The sequence below is a fragment of the Mus caroli genome, chromosome 1 (genome assembly GCF_900094665.2).
Source record: "Mus caroli chromosome 1, CAROLI_EIJ_v1.1, whole genome shotgun sequence".
NCBI classification, from domain to species: Eukaryota; Metazoa; Chordata; class Mammalia; order Rodentia; family Muridae; genus Mus; species Mus caroli.
Genome location: NC_034570.1, coordinates 153,234,873 through 153,249,500, shown reverse-complemented (window position 1 = coordinate 153,249,500; position 14,628 = coordinate 153,234,873). Strand labels below are relative to the sequence as shown.

The window sequence follows — 14,628 nt, the reverse complement described above, 5'->3', positions numbered from 1 at the left end:
AGTATAAAAAGTAAGTTGCTCTGGCCTCATGCACAGCACATTTAAGTTTTCTTGTATAGTTCTTGCTTTTGAGAATAGGAAAAATTTTGGTTACCTGATCTCCCCTTTGAATATGAACTAATATAATAAAAAGCTATCATATTCAAATGATGATTGTTCTTTCCAAAAATACTTTTATATCCATAAAGAGTTCTTTAAAAGGAAACTTTATCGTTTTTAATATAAAAATCTTGATTTTCATTTTATATTTTTTTCCTCATGCTGTCTGTCCATCCCTCTAGCATCAAATATGTGGGATTTTAGAAAGGTGAGCTACATTAGGGGTCAGGTCATCAAATTATAGTCAAATCGAAAGACTCCTACAGAGCTCAAGGAAAGGAGTGGAAAGGAGGCAGTTGGACTTGATATTGAGAGCTGATTAGCTTGTCTGGTGTTTAGAATTTATAAGACTGCTTCATGCACCTAAGCCTGGAATAATCTACTCATACCATCACCCCCTTTATGAGGAGAGTTTCCTATACAATAGGAAACTTAGAAGAAAGGACATTTGTTGAGTTTAAATGCTGGTTCCACTGCTAGCTTAACTGTAATGTTATCTGTAAAGTATATGCTTAAATTGTGCTATCTTTTCTCATTTAAAAAGTATTTATAAAATGTCACTTTTTCATTCTCTAAACTTGTAGCATTTTGTCATTGAAAAATATATATGCAGATGAGCACTTCTCTGTGTGCTCCTAAGGCGGATTAGCATGTGGCTTTGTTCACTGACAGATATGGGGAAGAAGACATGTAGTCTCATCTATAGGCGAATATAGTCTTTATTTGCTTATTAGGAGTATATCTAAGGCACCTATAAATGAAAAAAAAAATTAGGTTAAAGAGTATTGTAAATTCAGTGTAGATGACATTAATGTTGTTTCCCTGGGCCAGGTATGGTAGTGATTCTGTGGTAACTATAAAGTCTTCCACTGAAAAAAATGTTAAGGACTTTTGAGACGTCTTTTCATTGGTCTGTTGGAGGCTTCCATTTTAAAATGCACAACTTTGGTCTTTAAAAATACACATCTGGCCGGGCAGTGGTGGCATACTCCTTTAATCCCAGCACTTGGGAGGCAAAGGCAGGTGGATTTCTGAGTTCGAGGACAGCCAGGGCTACACAGAGAAACCCTGTCTCAAAAAAAAAACAAACAAACAAACAAAACCATATCTGTTGAAACTCCATATAGGCTTCTTTAAAAAAAAAAATATGTATGTTTATGTGTATATGTATGAGCTTGAATGAGTTTACATGCACAGCTTGTATGCATGAGACAAAGAAAACGTGTTAGACAACACTTGAACTATAATGTGATGAGTCGCCAGGAACGAAGTCTTGGTCCTTTGAAAAAGCAGTGTAAGAACTCTGAACCACTGAGGCATCACTCCAGCTCCAGGAGAGGCTTTTGAAATAAATATCCTAACTTGTGTGCTAGTTACAGTTGTGCGGCATTAAAATTATTGTGTATTCTGAATGTCCCACAAAGTTAAGTACAGGTGACAGTTTTTATTACTATGGTTTAGCTGGTGTCAAGATTTACTTTTTAAAATCTTAGGTAGCATATGTTTTGACAGATCTCTATTTGATATGTAGTCCAAAGTATCTCAGAGTGACCTTCTTAGAATCTGAAAGAATGCCAGCCATTATTTTCTGAATAACTGAGTAAGTCATCAAAAGCAAACATAAGAATAAGGTTACGACATCCAGGGAATAGTGCACACCACCTCAAAGTTTCTAAAACTGTTTGCTCCCGTCATGTCGTTACAGAATAGAACAGTTTGGTGTGATGAGGTAAGGGTATATTCTATACTTTGCCTCAGAGGTTAGTCTGGTTTTTTTTAATGTAGTTATAAGAGACTGATTAGGGAAGAGGCTTGCACTGTGTGCTAAATACTCAAGATAGGAACCTGTACGTACTCCATATATGCTGAAAGTTGGATTTCTTAGAACTTTAGTGCACAGAGGATGGCTCTTGGGTCAGTCGTAGTATCACCACCCTACCACCCTGGGGAGAGTTTACTTCAAGGATAAAGACTGCTACCTTGAGTAGTATATACTTTATAATTGACAAGTTATTTTTTTCCTGATAATTTGTACATATCCAAGTGGATAGTGTTTCTCTTCAGAAGTTTAACATAATTATCACCCTCTGTAAGCATTGTAACTTAAGTAATCAGATATTCCTTTTTGGACTGATGGGGCTTTTGTACCTACTTAGATTGTGATATGTTGCCTGCCTTTTCAGGTGCCCCTGCCCAACACCCTTCCCCTCCCTAAGAGGGAGACTATACAACAAAGCTCCAGCCTAACTTCAGTTCCTCCCACTACTTTCAGCCTCACCTTTAAGGTATGTACAACATCCATCCTTAAGGCTCCTTAATTATTGCATGCAAGGAACGGAGGTTCACAATAATAGTCACTCTTTTTCTTTCTCTCTTTTTTTTTTTTCCATTTTTCTTTTTTTTTAATGACATCAAATTATACCTTAAAAATCATGTTAGTGCTGGGCAGTGGTGGCGCACGCCTTTAATCCCAGCACTGTGGAGGCAGAGGTAGGTGGATTGCTGAGTTGGAGGCCAGCCTGGTCTAAAGAGTGAGTTCCAGGACAGCCAGGACTACACAGAGAAACCCTGTCTCGAAAAGAAAAAAGAAAAAAAAGTCATGTTAGCTTTTAACACTGCTTGGCAATGAGAGGGCCTATTGTGCTTATACATTTTGTCATAAAAATAGACTTAATATCTTATGATTTGTACTCAAATACAAAGTGCTAATTATAATAATAATGTTCTTTTTTCTCATAAGTCATTTGTAAATTGAATGGATATAGGAATATTTCATGAAAAGGCTACAACATAGGCATACTTTATAAGCAAAACTGAGAGAATTTTTGGTTTGAAATACTAAAGATTGAACTTGGGACCTCACATTTGAGGCAAGCACCTTACCACCACATCCCAGTCCTTTGTTTACTTAGACACAGCCTCTTTAAGTAGCCCAGGCTGGCTTTTAACTTGATGGTCCTGCCTGCCTTAGATAGCAAGGATTACAGTCTGTCCTATATCACTAGCTGGCATTATTTGCTTTGTTTTTCTAGCATCTTATTGTTCTGGGTTTTTTTTGTTTTGTTTTGTTTTGGTTTTTTTGGGTTTTTTTTGTTTGTTTTTGTTTTTGGTTTTTTTGGTTTTTTGAGACAGGGTTTCTCTGTGTAGCCCTGGCTGTCCTGGCACTCACTTTGTACACCAGGCTGGCCTCGAACTCAGAAATCTGCCTGCCTCTGCCTCCCAAGTGCTGGGATTAAAGGCGTGCGCCACCACGCCCGGCCTGATTTTTTTTATCTATATTAATCCTTTATAGAAAAGTTACTTGAGATTATTGCAAGTCTCGGATTTACCTTGGCATTAGTAAGTTAATGGTTAAGGGGTGGGGGAGTAGAATTGGGTTTGTATGTGTATGTCTTTGTTCATAATCCTATTCAGCATGGTATTTAATGTATAAAGGCAGGCTTTCCTGATTAGATTATAGTAAACCTTTTGATGTTATTATACACTAGAGGAAGAAGCTAAGTTGTTTTAGTCATTTGTCAATGATCATTTCTAAACTCTTTCTACATAACCTCATGATTAGCTCTTTGTAAGAGATGTATTGTGCCCCAGTCCTGTTTGGCACCAATTCTTTGTTTGGCCTTGCTGCTAATTTTCTACTCAGACTATCTCAGTCTTGGCTCATTACCTTGTTTTATAATTCAGATGATTTTGATGATTATAGTGATCAAAATATCACACAAAATATCTTGTATACTTATTGTTGAGCCAGTTATTAATTCTTTAGAATATCTATTGGGTTTGCCTTTTTGATTCATTTTTAATATTCCAAAACTATTATACACAAAATTAAAATTAAATAAGCTTAACCTGTCATTTCTTTACTTTTGTGTCTACACACACACACACACACACACACCCTTTTAGTTTGGAAAAATATTTAGTTGTAGAAAAGTTCTATATGGGAATTATTGCCAGCGTATAAAATAATTATACTTAGCTAATATCCTTGAATTTCCAAAAACAAACTGTTTCCTTGCTGGTTAAGAAGTGAAATCAAGCCAATATGGTCAATTATATGGTCAATAATATGCCATATAATGTTAGTTTTAGTATACTTTTCAAACCACTTAACATACTTTTATTACGTTCCCAACAAAATGTTTTGATTTACAGCTATTATCAACAGATTTTAATGAAGATTAAAAGTGGACATTTCCTAGATAGGTAGATTATTTATTTTTATCTCAGAGGAAATCTCCTAATTAATTAAAAATGATGTCTTCAGACTTTTCTCCTCATTGTATTATATATGGAGAATCCAGACGTAAAGAAAGACTGGGTTCACATCAGCAAAGCCAGTCTTCCATCAGAAGCCAGGCAGAAACATCTGCTATTCCTTACTGGATGGAGGTGATACCACAAACGTCTGGCTGTGGGTTCCATCCTTCAGAGCAGCTAATGAAAAACTCAGCTAAAATACCAGAGTACATACCCTGAATAAGAGCTAAAAAAACAGAAGGCAGTGCAGGAGCAGAGAGAGAGGTCTCTGTGTGGGTGCTAGTCTAGACTTAGGAAGGATCTTACAAAATGGGGGATGAAGTTGGGGTTCCAGTCCCACCCTACTCTCCACAGCTTTTACTTTAAAATAAAATGCACTTGAATCGCATAGTGAATGTGAGAAATATGTTTGTTCTTAAACGTAGAAGCGTCATGCAATTTGAGTGTTTAACTGTGGTGGTCTGCATAGATGAAGTGATGAGTTGTGTGGTTTTTAAAATGTTTCTAAAAGGTTTATTGAGGTAGGCTAAAAGTTTAAAAATTACCAGGCGATGGTGGCAGTGGGCAGATCTCTGAGTTTGAGGCAAGCTTGGTCTACAGAGTGAGTTCCAGGACAGCCAAGACTATACAGAGAAACCCTGTCTTTAACACACACACACACACACACACCACTTTTAAAAACAAATTTAGAAATTGGTATTTAAAGGGTTAATAAACTTGTTTGTTAGTGGTATTAAAGATGCTACGTAGGAAACGTACTGCCTTACAAATCATCTTAAAGATTATCTTGGGTTTACCTTTCATCACAGTATTTTTTTTCTGGTAATACAAAGAACCTTTTTGCCTCCGTATGTGGTAGAATCTTGCTCTGCTCGTCAATTCAGAAATCACTAGACACATAAAATTACTCAACATTTGAACAATAGGTAGTCTAAATTGAAGTGTATTGAAGTGTGATCTAAATTGAAGAGAAAATGAGAGAGATCTACATCTGAAATTTTAATATTAAAAGGGGAAATTAAGAAATGGGTGGCATTTGTGTAAATCTCAGGGCTTCAGAGATCAGGAGTCAGTGTTCAAAGTCATCTTTCAGTGCACAATGAGTTTAAGGCCTATCTATGCTATGCCACAGTGAAACAAAGCAAATGAGAGAAAACATGTGTTGTTATATCAATTACTATTTCAGTTATAAATACATTGTTTCAAATTATCTTTTAATCAATTTAATATTGCCTTTTTGTTTTTAGCTTGTAAAACATAGTGGGTAGAAAAATTTAGTTTCATGTGTGTGTGGCAGGCATTATTGTTACCTGAAAGTTAGTGGGCACTGCTGCTCCATTTTAAAGATCTCATTCTGTCTTTTAAAACATGAAAATCCATGTGAGCCAGGGCCACAAATATATATGTCCAAGACAGTACTTGCCCGGTTACATCACCATGTGCCTTTGAGAAGTGTTGATTTAAAAAGAAGGAACAGGGGACCGTGCTGTCTAAGGCCTTTCCTGACAACAGGCAGAATATTAAGTCTCTCCCATGGAAGACCCATTCTTCTTTATTACACTGGTGGGAGGTAGGGCCATTTGGTTTTTGATAAGTGCTTTAGCTATGGTTCAATGTGTATCTCCCAAAGCTTTCAATAAGTTCCATTTAGTAAGTAAATAAATAAGTACATAAATAAATAAATAATGTGTATCTCCCAAAGCTTTCAATAAGCTGCTCTGTTTAATAAATAAATAAGAAATAACCCTTTGGGTAGAAAACTCTCATGCTGACACTATTTGGAATTTCCGTGCTGGGGTATAGAGGGTGCTGTCTATTGGTTTTTCTTGTTTTTTACTTTGTTTGCTTAATAGACATCTATTTTATTGCAGATGGAGTCTGCACGGAAGGCATGGGAGAATTCTCCAAATCTACGAGAAAAAGGGTCCCCAGTAACTTCTACAGCACCTCCCATTGTGAGCGGAGTCAGCAGCAGTGCCAGTGGACCAAGCACTGCTAATTACAGCTCCTTTTCCAGTGCATCAATGCCGCAGATCCCAGTTGCGTCAGTCACTCCTACAGCATCACTATCAGGTAGAAATGTGTCACAGTTTTCCTGTATACCTTTTTTTGTTTGATTGCCTAATGTTTCCTAGACAAGCACTGTACCACTGAACCACACTCCTAGCCTGAATGATCTGCTGCTCCCAAGCAGACAAAAATACTTTATGAAAACAACTTCTCTTACTTGCCCTTTTACTTCTGTCTCAGAATTTTAATGTGACTATTTTATTGATTGCTTAGTAGGAAAGATTTTACCAAATTCTCCCTCATTGCATAAAATCCTGTCTTCCAAATGTTTCTTTTGTTGTCAGTTTTACTATACCCAAGTAATTAAACACAGAGTTCAGAAAAAAAAAAATTCCTACCACTTTTAAATGATTTTTTTCAGTATATCTGATTTAAAGGTATTAATAGAATAAATTATATTTTCTAATGAAAAGTTAGGTGGGTAGTGTTACTACTGTTTGATGCCTGGGAAAACTTTGTCAGGCTGGAGTTAGAATGAACTGTTGTTCCTTCCTTACAGTTTGTGTTCTAAATAATGGCCAGTGTTTGCAGATGCTTGCTTACCTTGTAGGGAAGTTCATCCCGTTCCTTAGCCACGCTGCTTCTGTTAAAAAGCAGACTTTATCCCAGGCTTCTACAGTGACCCCAATGTTCCCAAAGCAGTGGATGAGAAGTATGCCCGCACAGGGTGTGCTTGCTGTGGTTTTTCCTTGGTGATTTATTTGATGTTTTTTATTTGGTTGCTTTTCCTATTCTGCCATTTGTACTGATTTGAAGAATCCACCCCACTCTACCATTGGGGTCTGTGTGGGCTGTCCTATAGCAGTTTTTCTAATATCTGTAATAGGTATATTTAGACAATCCCAAAGTGTCTGTGGCAGTATACGCCTGTGATCTCAGCACTTGGTGGATTGAAGCAGGAAGACAGCTATGAAGACACGGTCTCAAAAACGAAAAGAAAAGACCTTGGAGATGATTCCTGCATTGTAATGTCATGCCAAATAGTGCTCTAATGACACTTTTTTTTTTCTTTCTTTAAAACTTGTCTAGTCATTCCCCACTGCTCATATTTTAGACTAGCTTGAACTCCTCTACTTTAATGGGAATTGGTATTAAACAAACAGAAGCTTGGTAGGATGAGTTGAGAAGGTCATCAGTCTTTCTTTGGAATCCAGTGGCCTATTTTCAGGCCAAGCTAATTGTCTCTGGTATGTTGTTGAACAAACAGTGACAAGGATAAAAGGCTGTCCATCCTTCATACTGACATGATTTTTTTCCCCCTTCTTCCCCTTTCAAGACAAAGTCACCTATATTCCTGCAACTCTGTAGGTGAGAATAAGATTGTGCCTATACCTCCTGAGTATGGAGATTACAGTAGCATGGCTAGGATTGCAGGCATGTGCTACCTTGTCTGCATTGCACTGCTAGCTCCTGAGACACTCCAACCCCCCTCAAGTGTTTTTGTTCTGTGGTTGCTTGAAGACTTATTGTAGATAAAACCCATGGGACCCATAGAATCAGAACAGTGAACATGCTACATTTTTCTCCTTTCTTCAAATACAGGAGCTGGTACTTACACTACCTCTTCATTGAGTACAAAATCTACAACCACTTCGGACCCTCCTAATATTTGTAAAGTAAAACCCCAACAATTACAGACCAGCAGCCTACCTTCTGCAAGTCATTTTTCACAGTTGAGCTGTATGCCTTCCCTCATTGCACAGCAACAGCAGAGCCCGCAGGTTTATGTGTCTCAGTCCGCAGCAGGTAAGATTTCTAGGGGTGGTTATAGAAATTTAGAAAATGGATGCTGTATGCTCTTTTCGTCTCATGACTCTTACTGCTTAGATTGATTTATTTATTTATTTATTTATTTATTTATTTATTTATTTATTTATTTATTTTCCAGATGTACTTCTAGGTTTGAGTCCCTTCTATCCATGACAAGAATTCTGGAACTTTTAAAGTGGTGGGGGGGAGGGGGCGGGGGTGTCGGTCTGTCTGTCTTCTACATTTATGACATTAGTGTCTTATAATTTGCAACATAATTTATCCATGTTCTGCAGTTTCACTACAATCACCAAACTTCGTTACTTGAAAAATAATACATAATGAAGTTCTTGGTTAGAGAGAACATAAGCATACCAAGCAAGAATAACACTGTATGGTGACTGTTGCAGTTGTCACCCTGTACTATCAGTACCGCCTATTAATGCCTGATACCTGAAGATGCTGTATTATTAGTAATACATAAAGCACATAAATCCAAAATTCTTTTAAGAAGCTTCTAAGACTTGTACTAAAACATATATTGACTATATTATAGATAGGAATCTTAATTCCTATCTGCATCAAAATTGCTTGTTGAAAACATGTAAAAATATATTTAAAATCTATACCAAACATTTTAATCACTAAATGCTAATTGTTTTCAATATTGCCCTATTCTACTCTGTAGTTTAATATTGGAGTAGATTTGCTGGTTCAGTGGTCAGGTTTGTTTCTTGTGTGAAATATTACCAGTACGTAGCTAATTGAGAACATATGAGAGCATTTATTTTGTATGGCCAAGTAGCACCAAATTTACAATGTTTTATTTACATGCACTTTTCTACTAGAAGTTTTATATCTTTTTACATTTATGCTTTTTCAGTGACTTTTCAGAATGCTCACATTTGAAATTGGCCAGAAAAAAAAATTTTTTTAACTGCTATAAGTAATTTGGTTTACTACTTGGAAAATCCTGAAATTTAGATAATAGTGATTGTTTTTTCTGATGGTCTAGCTCAAATCCCAGCCTTCTATATGGATACAAGTCATTTATTCAATACGCAGCATGCGCGATTGGCTCCACCATCCCTGGCTCAGCAGCAGGGCTTCCAACCTGGTCTCTCGCAGGTAAACATCCTGGTCCTGTAGTTCTTCATACTTACCGCTTTTCTGTCTTGGGCTTTAGTGTTAGATTCACTTAAGTTAAAATTGACTTTAAATTACCTTGGAGAAATTTTTGATTCCCACATTACCAGAGCTTAGTATACCAATGTCCAGTAAGTCATAGGTTAAAAACAAAATTGGTTTTAAAGGGTTGCTGATCAATCTTATTTTTATGTCTGGAGTATTGTTTTTATTTTCCCAGTCTTGTGATTTGTGTATATGAAGGTTGTGCCTATATATTACATGTGCATTTTCTTTTTATTGCGTTCCAGCCGACATCGGTTCAGCAGATTCCAATCCCTATCTATGCCCCACTGCAAGGGCAGCATCAAGCCCAGCTGAGTTTGGGGGCTGGGCCTGCTGTTTCACAGGCTCAGGAATTATTCAGTTCTTCAATTCAACCATACAGGTAAATTGCCTTAAAAATTGTTTCTGTCATTTTTAATAAAACAATTGAAGGTTATGAAGTATCTAGTGCTAATTTCTTTTCCCCAAACCCTATTATATTATAAACTAAATAATTGTGTACATTATATTTTCAAGCCTGTGCCTGGTGTCTTGGTTTCTTCTGTTCTTATACTTTGTTCATATAGAATTTTCATAACCTGTGAACTATCTTAATTAGAGTGATTTTTATCTAGTCATGGTGACTCACACTTAGATTCCCAGTTCTCAGGAGGCAGAGGCAAAAGGATCATTTTAAGGTCAGGGCCGGCCTGGGTCATAAAGTGAAATCCTGCTCAGAGCAATTAAACTGGAGTTAGAAGCAGCTATGGCTTTACTTTGTTCCATACTGGTCTCAAGACTATACGTGTAACGTCACCAAAGAGAAAACTAAGTTTGACTCTCAGTTTTGTACAGAACATGTAAAATGTAAATAATTATTATAATTAAAAGGTAACATGTAAACTATTCGTTGCCAAGAGCAGGCTTTTCCCTCAAACTTTTGTATTTGGAGTTCTGTTGCAAACAGGAGTTAATCTTGAAACAAGTAGTCAAAGACCCTGTCTTCCCTGCTTAATTACTGATTTGAGAGTACTTGGTTATTTGAGACACAAGATTTTCACAATTCTAAATAAAATGAGTGTATAACATGACCTTCTCCTGCTTGATACTTTTCATAGATCGCAGCCAGCCTTTATGCAAAGCAGTCTTTCCCAGCCTTCCGTGGTCCTCTCTGGTACAGCTATCCACAACTTCCCAGCTGTCCAGCACCAGGAACTTGCCAAGGCACAATCAGGTCTTGCCTTTCAGCAGACTTCAAATACTCAGCCCATCCCTATACTGTATGAACATCAGCTGGGGCAGGCATCAGGACTAGGAAGTTCTCAGCTGATTGATACACATCTTCTTCAGGTAAGACTGTGCTTTTAAACCCAGATCCTTTGGGCCTGGATTTAACTTCCAAAGAAAAATATCTGTACAAGCTAACTATTCTGTCTCCTGAGTGCTGGGATTAAAGGTGTTCACCACCATGCCTGGCTATGATCTTTCCTCTTAAGATGATAATGTTGTTACAAATTGCCTAGGACTTCTTCTCAGTTTTTCTTCTGTTTTTTGGTAAATTTTTCTAGGCAAGAGCAAATCTTACTCAAGCTTCAAATCTTTACTCTGGACAAGTACAGCAGCCTGGTCAGACAAATTTTTATAACACTGCCCAATCCCCCAGTGCTCTCCAGCAGGTAAACTATGGCATGGTAAATTTCCTCACTTTTCTATATTATTCTTTGTATTGTTTTGTTGTTATTTTTACATTTATATAGAACCAAGATAGAGGAGGTGGTTTTCAGATGTACACCGGAATGTTGTGGGAATCCCATTAGGTCTATTGGAAGTGGACGGCGCTTCCTTGACTCCTGTAACAGCTAGCTCCTCCTCACTGCATTCTAGGTTTACTTGGTTTATTTAAGCTGCGTTTATAAGAAAGGAATCCATGCATATGGAATTTTGAAAATTATTTATTAAAGAATATAGTACATTCAGTGTAATAGGTGAAAGAAGACTCTATGGCGGTGTTTTAATCAGGGTTTCTATTCCTGCACAAACATCATGACCAAGAAGCAAGTTGGGGAGGAAAGGGTTTATTCAGCTTACACTTCCATACTGCTGTTCATCACCAAAGGAAGTCAGGACAGGAACTCAGAAAGCAGGAGCTGATGCAGAAGCCATGGAGGGATGTTCTTTACTGGCTTAATATAATGTAGCAGAGTAGCACTAAGGGCAGCATCTTAAGTGCCCTAGTATGATTGGACTTTTCAATGGGAAGTGACATTCTGACATTATGCATGGTAGAAGGCTAGAGGAGAAAAGCAAGCTATTAATCTTTTGCTTGCTGTTGTAAGGATGACAGTAATATCATCTTACTGTCAAGTAAGAGTTGTTTTGTAAAAACTGAAAAGACCTTTTACTTATAAACACTCAATTTGGTGAAACCTGTAAATAATATAGAAATATTGGTGAAAGGAACTTGAGCGATTTTAAGTGTATATTTTCTGGTATTTGATTTGTGCTCTGAGTATATTCAAAGTTAATACACAGTTTCTTAACTATAGTTAACATATACAGAACTGTAAATCTTGACCTTGTTGTGATAATGAAAGGCACCAAATCCCACATTTCTCCAGGCTAGTGTAAGACAACAGATTGTCCCACCTCTCATACAAGAACAGGTATAGTTAGGACTGATGGGCTAGGTGTGCTGCTTCATACCTTTAATCCCATCACTTGGAAGACAGAGGCACACGAATTTCTGTAAATTCAGACCAGTCAGGACTACATAGTGAGACCCTGTCTTAAAGGGGGGAAAACGGAGCTAGTTGCTTAACCTAAAAGATTTGTATATACTATATATTTGAAAGTATTTTACTTATATTTTTAATTTGATGATCTCTTGGTTGTTGGTATTTATGTAGACACACGCACACAGTAATTACAAGCAAATGGTCACATTTTCTTTTTGTTTCTTTTTCTAGGTTACAGTACCTTTACCAGCATCCCAGCTTTCCTTGACGAATTTTGGATCTACAGGACAACCTCTGATTGCTTTGCCTCAGACACTTCAGCCCCAGTTACAGCACACGACCCCACAAGCACAGGCTCAGAGCTTGAGCCGTCCTGCCCAAGTAAGCCAGCCTTTCCGAGGATTAATCCCTGCTGGAACACAGCATAGCATGATGGCGACCACAGGAAAAGTGAGTGAAGCTTGGTTAGTGCCCATGAGGTTGTATAGCTGGTGGGTGCCAGAGATAATAGATCTGTGTGTTTCTTATATCTGTGTTGAAAGGGCTGTAAGATTGCTCATTGGGTAAAGTCGCCGACTACCAAGACTCAGTTCAATGCCACGAAGCCACATAGAAGGAGAGAACTAATAATTCAAAAATTGGCCTCCGTATTGAGGGTGATTAAGTGTGCACACACCAAGTACATAAGTAAGATCTGATATAAATCAAACATCGGTTTTTACAACCTCACAGAAAACCTCAAGAGAATGAATGTGTGCTTTTATTTTTCCTACATTATTTACTACTTATACTTCTTAGTTTTGTCTAATAACAAAGAATTCAGTTTTTTATGGAAGCTTTAGAATTACATAATCTCTCAGACCTATCAGTCTGCTTGGTCCTTTGGCTATAGTAAGGTTTTTGGTTTGGGTTTTTGTTTTAACCACTTTATAGTTTAACCATCATTAAGCACAACACATTGCTGACAGAATTAGAGGGAATGTTAACTTTATTGTGCCTTTTTTTCTTCTTCTTCTTCAGATGTCTGAAATGGAACTAAAAGCCTTTGGGAGTGGCATTGATATCAAACCAGGAACACCTCCAATTGGTGGTCGAAGCACCACTCCAACATCTAGTCCATTCCGGTAAGGTGGACATTTAAATTTGCTTAGGAAATTACATAATATTTTGAAAATTTTAAAATTCAGTTGTTAAAATCCTTAAGGTGTTGCCAGTCCTATGTTAAGCAGAAGCTATTAAAACATATATTTTGCTAATTTTATCTAAGATGTTAATAACACCGTTACTTTTTTTTTCTTTTTTCTTTATTTATTTTGCTCCACATCCCACACCTCCTCCCCTCCCCACCCAGTCTTCACGTGGATGCTCTCACCCACCTCCACCACCCCCCCCCCCCCCCCCACTTCCTGGGGCTTCCAGTCTCTTGAGGGTTAGGTGCATCATCTCTGAGTGAACAGAGACCTGGCTGTCCTCCACTGTATGTGTGTGAACACCATATTTCAAGAACATTCTCTTGATACAAGTATAGGAACTCTCTCTTACCTTTTCTATCTTTAATAGTCTTATCATGTTCAGCCACTAAATGTGATGGAAATCCAAACGTAAATGCCTTTAAAATCTAGCAGCATTATTTACCTGGCACTACTGTACTAACCATGACTTCTTTTCCAAGGGCTACATCAACAAGTCCAAACAGCCAGTCTAGCAAAATGAACAGTATTGTGTATCAGAAACAGTTCCAGTCAGCCCCCGCTACAGTGCGAATGGCACAGCCGTTTCCTGCACAGTTTGCACCCCAGGTAGGCAGACCCCAGGGGGTGAGTACAGTGCTTGTAATGATGGCTGGTTTGACTAAGGGTGTGGCTTTACAGTCACCACTTAGGTGAGCAGTGTGCACCTGGGAATGAAAACTTGTCTGGTTTTAAAAATATGATACTGAAAAATAGATGCAGTAGTAGTTTAGTTTTATAGCAGACATGAGAAATGCTCAAGATTCCCACACGGCTCTGACAGTTTCAATCCTGTTTCTTTTGTCTTTTTGGAAGCAGTTTGATTTTCAGTGCAGGGTCCCCGTGCTTAGGTTTCCAGACCCACCCTCAGGTGGGTTTGGTCCTTATGCTACCTGCACAGTTGAAGAAAGTTTGTGGGGTGTTTGAAATAATGTGTAGGCGTGAGTTTCTCTTCCCCTAGCTGAATCATACTGGAGACTGGTTAAGATTAGTAAGTCACAAACTAGGATTGGTTCCTAAGGAACACATTTGTTGAGTTACTGTAACTGTACCTTCAGATTATGTTTAGTATAGAAGTGTGCTTTTCTGCAATTGTCCCTTTCTCTCTACCCCTTAGAGTTTCCATCTGAAGTGCCATAGCATGCTTTGCCTAATTTTTCTGTTAAACTTTATAAGCATGGCCCATTTATTCTTTGTCCTTATTAATGGAATGGCACCACTGGCAGAATGGGCACAGATTTACTCTGGGATAAGCCAGCCTGATCTAGTTGGCCTTTTTTTTTTTTTTTTTTTTTTTTTTTTTTTTTTTTTTTTTT

The 14,628-nt window shown here is 37.7% G+C and overlaps 1 protein-coding gene across 14 annotated transcripts in view; it reads left to right on the top strand.

Moving 5' to 3' along the window:
- The window catches only part of Prrc2c (proline rich coiled-coil 2C), a 68,976-nt gene that overhangs the window by 51,314 nt on the left and 3,034 nt on the right, over positions 1–14,628 (top strand). For 9 of the 14 annotated variants that reach the window (XM_029483393.1, XM_021176135.2, XM_029483388.1 and 6 more), the window contains 10 exons: positions 2,283–2,384; positions 6,231–6,432; positions 7,972–8,175; positions 9,194–9,306; positions 9,615–9,751; positions 10,467–10,698; positions 10,917–11,039; positions 12,315–12,533; positions 13,104–13,207; positions 13,756–13,882. In XM_029483393.1, coding sequence (XP_029339253.1) covers positions 2,283–2,384; positions 6,231–6,432; positions 7,972–8,175; positions 9,194–9,306; positions 9,615–9,751; positions 10,467–10,698; positions 10,917–11,039; positions 12,315–12,533; positions 13,104–13,207; positions 13,756–13,882 — 1,563 coding nt within the window. The remainder of the gene's footprint in view (positions 1–2,282; positions 2,385–6,230; positions 6,433–7,971; positions 8,176–9,193; positions 9,307–9,614; positions 9,752–10,466; positions 10,699–10,916; positions 11,040–12,314; positions 12,534–13,103; positions 13,208–13,755; positions 13,883–14,628) is intronic. The other 5 variants (XM_021176192.2, XM_021176181.2, XM_021176144.2 and 2 more) reach the window with 2 other exon arrangements.